The sequence below is a fragment of the Tupaia chinensis genome, unplaced genomic scaffold (genome assembly GCF_000334495.1).
Source record: "Tupaia chinensis unplaced genomic scaffold, TupChi_1.0 Scaffold000634_1, whole genome shotgun sequence".
NCBI classification, from domain to species: Eukaryota; Metazoa; Chordata; class Mammalia; order Scandentia; family Tupaiidae; genus Tupaia; species Tupaia belangeri.
The window spans coordinates 4,460,636-4,465,133 of record NW_006160154.1 but is presented as its reverse complement, the minus strand read 5'-3'; the positions used below and the strand labels follow the sequence as shown (position 1 = coordinate 4,465,133).

Below are 4,498 nucleotides of genomic sequence, written 5' to 3'. Positions count from 1 at the left end.
CGCCGGGCGCATGTGTGTGCGTGCCCAAAATCCCAAGAGGAGAATGGAGGAGAAGGGATTGAGGCGTGACCATCCCCCCTGGGGGGTGATTTCTCGCTTTCTGTCTCTATGTCTCTCTCTGTCTGTCTGGCGAGTGCACGTGCCCAAAAGTCACAAACAAAAAAAAAAAAAAAAAAAAAAGAAGGCTCAGTCATCGTTTGTAGTCAAGTCAGGTGGGATTGTTTAAATAAATATAAAAATGTAACTACCCATTTTCTACTGCAAAAGTTGTAAACAATTAGGTTTTTCAACTATGTCAGATGCTAGATTTTATTATTTTTTTGAGATTTAATTTTGTGTCATACATAAAGAGAACATTTGCAAAGCATTTTTTCATCTAACACATAATTGGTGTGTGCAATTAATAATTTTTTTCCAATTTATATTTGTTCTAGAAAATTAAACAACGTAAAAATAAGCAAACAGATGATATCCTCACCAAGGAATTGTTACTTTCTGTTCATCCTGAGTCACCTACTCTCAAAACTTCCCTGTGTTTTAAAGAACAGACTTTGCTACCTGTGAATGATGCTCTTCGAACTATAGAGGGCAGCAACCCAGCAGATAATCGTTACAGTGAATATGCAGAAGAGTTTTCCAAGTCTGAACCTGCTGTCGTCAGCTTGGAGTATGGCGTGGCAAGAATGACTTGTTAGACTCCTAAGTGTTTTCTAGACTGCAGGGCAAGAAATGGGTTATTTGCAAGGATGATCTGTGCCCATGGCCAAAAGGAACTTGTCTATTAATGATTTTAGGGTTTAACAGTAAGTTAATAGTTGAAGAAAGGATAATAACTGCTCTTGTGAGAAAAATAAGTCAGTTTAATCGCATTTCTAGCAAGTAATGACAGTCAGTTCTATAAGAAATAAGTGGCACTTGTTAGATTTACTCAAAAGAGAATTCTCACTGTACACTAGTGAATTGACCGCTCTGTATGATTTATATGTTAATTACAGCCAAACATGAACAGCCTTCCTTAAATGTAATTTAACTGCAAGAAAGCAAAACTTGACAAAATGGTCCTTAATAAATAACATGGCATGTGCGTTCAATTATGTAACTGTGTAACTATGAATATTTACTTATTTTGCCTATTAGTGATGTTTAATGTTGAAGTGCCATGAATAATATTTCTAAGAAAGCCTTAAAAAAAATCTCAGTTTATTCTTTACCCATAAGTTTTATAGCCAGAACAAGATTTTTTTTATTTTTGATCTTCTTCTGGTCAGCCTTGTTAGTATTGTAAAGAATTGTGCTCCCATGACTATAGGCATTGCATGCTACAATACTCCGATACAAACAGTTGCTGAAGTACATTGTTTAGTTCACGTTCAGCCTGCCTCACTTCCATATTCAAAATGAATGAAGCTGAAGGTTTTGTTCTGATTACACTTTGTTTAGTGCTACTTTTGATGATTTACTGTTCACAGCTTAGACTGATAATCGATTTCTTGAAATACATATAAGCACATTTGACTGTCTTTTATATATGGATTATAGCATTCTGTTGATTATTTTGTGATTGGCTTTATTCCTTTGGTAACTTTTAAATTTAAAGAACTGAAGCTCTAAACTGTTCTTAGAAACAGTGAATAATACATACATACATATTTAAACTGCCTTATCTTTCAGTGAGTTGCTATTTCTGCAATATACAACTTTCAGTTTACGTAAAAACTTTTGGGTTAAATAAAAAGGGAAGTATGGATAGATTAGATTTTGCTTGGGTGCATGAATTTTAAAACATTTCTATGTGGGACATATTTTTCTTCTCAGTTAAATATAGAAGAAAAGGAAAATTAAGGAGAACTTAGCATAAAATTAATGTTTAACAAAAGCAGCTTAAACTCTGGAAAAGGTTTCAGTTTTACTATGTGATATTAATTGTTTAGTCTGCATACTTGTACATATCTTTAAATAACAAACAAATTTGCAACTGTATCAGTATCACCCAGCTGGCTGTAACCTTGACAGTTTTAGTAACTGGGTGACATGAGGCATCATTCAAGCATATTAGGATACTAGGAAATGTGCATAGGACCCCTCATGCTTCTCGTTAGTACACCTGTATCTATTGTCTTGGTTTTGAACATAAACATCTTTTTCATGTGAAAAAAAGCTTTATCATATCAAAGCTTATCTGATCCTGTTTATTTTTCCAGTGATTTTTCTGTAATACATTATATAATAAGAAAAATACTCCTTTTTAAACAATAACAAATGTATTATTGAATATAGTATGTGATTATTAACCATTCCTATTTCCATATTTAAGCCTTGGGAAAGGGAACTTAATCTCTGTAACTACAAAGGGAAGCTTTTGTGCCTTGGTTCCAGTCATTGATTGTGGTTTTAAAATCTTCTGTGGCAGATTTTTTATATTCAACTCTTTGGTTTATTATCTCTTTCTTCAACTTTAGGCCTATATGCGTGCGTGCGCGCGTGTGTGTGTGTGTGCGTGTGTGTGTGTCTGTCTGTATGTTCACATATGGACTCAAACATCAGTTAACATTTTAAGTGACCTATCGGGCATATGTTGGCAAAAAGCAGATTGTGTATATGTCTTTTAAAATCGGATTTTTTTTCAATGTGTTTAGATGTATTGCATGTAAATTATTTCATTTACTATTTAAAGGCAATTAAATGTTTGTTTTATTTTGAATGTTTTTCTTTTGGGAAAAAAGAAAAGGGGCTGGATGATGCAGCAGTAAAATGGAATGCTCTGAGGCTGACCCACCTGGGAGGATTCCAGGTTTGCGCCCGGATCCCTCCCCGAGTGTGTCAGGCACGCGTGTGTCCATGATCTGGGACTGGCTAAAGCTGTGGGTGGGTTGTGGCATTTAGACCCTGTTGGGGGTTCTCTTTTTGTCTCTTTTCATTTCTCCCACCCTTCATTCCTTCCTCCCTCCTTCCCCCTCCTGTTGCTCATGGAAGAAATAAATAAATTTTAAACAAAACAAAGTGACAATAAATAAGATCAAGTCGCGTGGTGAGTTTTTTCCTCTCACCTAGGAGAATGGATCTCCATGTTTCATTAACATAACAGTTTAAAGTGAGCAGTTCGTTTTCCAACAGATGTTGATAAATAATACTTATGTACAAAAAAATTTTGAACATATTCATAATAGGCATAATGAGCTAAAAGGCTCAACAAATATCATGAATACTAGTATTAAATTTTTCTTTCACCTCATCACTTGCAGATCCTCCAATCAGTATTTTATTATACTCTTGCCAGCTTGGTGGTTGAAGGCATGATCCAGCGAGTACATACATTCAAGGTAAAAGATCTCTCCAAAGGCATGCCTTGATGTTAATACAAGGAAGATATCGACTGGCTGAAAAGAGGAAATTTTGTTGTGGGTATTTTGAATAGGTCAGCTAGGCTGTAGCTTAGGGAATCTTGAGTAAATAAAGATAAAGGGAACCTTTCTTCTTTTTAAATTCTATATATTTGAGTAGCAGAACTGGGATGAGGCAAGTGTCAGTATATATATACATATATATCTATACATAGATACATGTTTTATAGATGTTCAGCTTCAAAATACTGAAAAATGTCCAGTTTTCTTTTTCATTGGAGTAAATGCTGATTATCTACAAAACTATGTAACAATTTCAAACTTTTATTAGGACATTGATCCATTTTCATTAGTCATGTTTAGTTATTTTGTTGGCTTTTGCATGTAGAAGTCCAAGAGACATTAGCAAACCTTGACTAAATAAATTGTGGAAGCTATTATACTTATGTTTGTGTGTGCATGTGTAAATTGTAAGCTTTAGAAACATATTTAAAAGATATCCTGGAGTATAGAAAAATATCAAAAAAGACCCTGTGCTCTTGTCATTGATGTACCTTAAGAGAAAATATGAAACATGCATCCCTGCCATTTTAATAAATACTACGATAGTTAGTTCTAGGAAAACACAATATCCTTTTGCACAGTACCTTTTATAAAATAGCAGAATGTATACCTGAAAGCAACTTTTCAGAAGGTGGTAGTAGACTCTACAGCCCTACTCTTGGATATCTGATTCCTTAGGTATGGCCTGGGACTCTCCAGTTAAAAGCATTTGCTTAGCAATGAAGTGTTGCATTGGGCAGTATTTTGGAGACTGTGATAACAAATACTCATGGAGTCACATTTTGGAAAGCACTACCTGAAACCACCCACCGTAATTAAATCTTGTTGTTGTTGGGATGCAGAATTACTCCTGTACAAAAAGCAGCAGATTGGAGAACAGTCACACGTCTAACATTTTTAAATAAGTGGGAGCGAGAGGATTTTTTTTTTTTTGGAGAGGTTTTTGCTATAGGGCGCATGTGCTCGCCAGACAGACAGAGAGAGACAGAGAGACAGAAAGCAAGAAATCACCACCCAGTGGGGGTGGCCATGCCGCAATCCCTTCTCCTCCATTCTCCTCTCGGGATCTTGGGCACGCATGTACACGCGCCCAG

At 35.5% G+C, this 4,498-nt stretch overlaps 1 protein-coding gene across 4 annotated transcripts in view; it reads left to right on the top strand.

Moving 5' to 3' along the window:
• Positions 1–4,089, top strand: part of MTMR6 (myotubularin related protein 6) — a 62,169-nt gene extending 58,080 nt beyond the window's left edge. For all 4 annotated transcript variants that reach the window (XM_014592012.2, XM_014592013.2, XM_014592014.2 and 1 more), the window contains one exon: positions 435–4,089. In XM_014592012.2, coding sequence (XP_014447498.1) covers positions 435–695 — 261 coding nt within the window. In that variant the 3' untranslated portion in view covers positions 696–4,089. The remainder of the gene's footprint in view (positions 1–434) is intronic.
• The last annotated feature ends 409 nt before the right edge of the window (positions 4,090–4,498 follow it).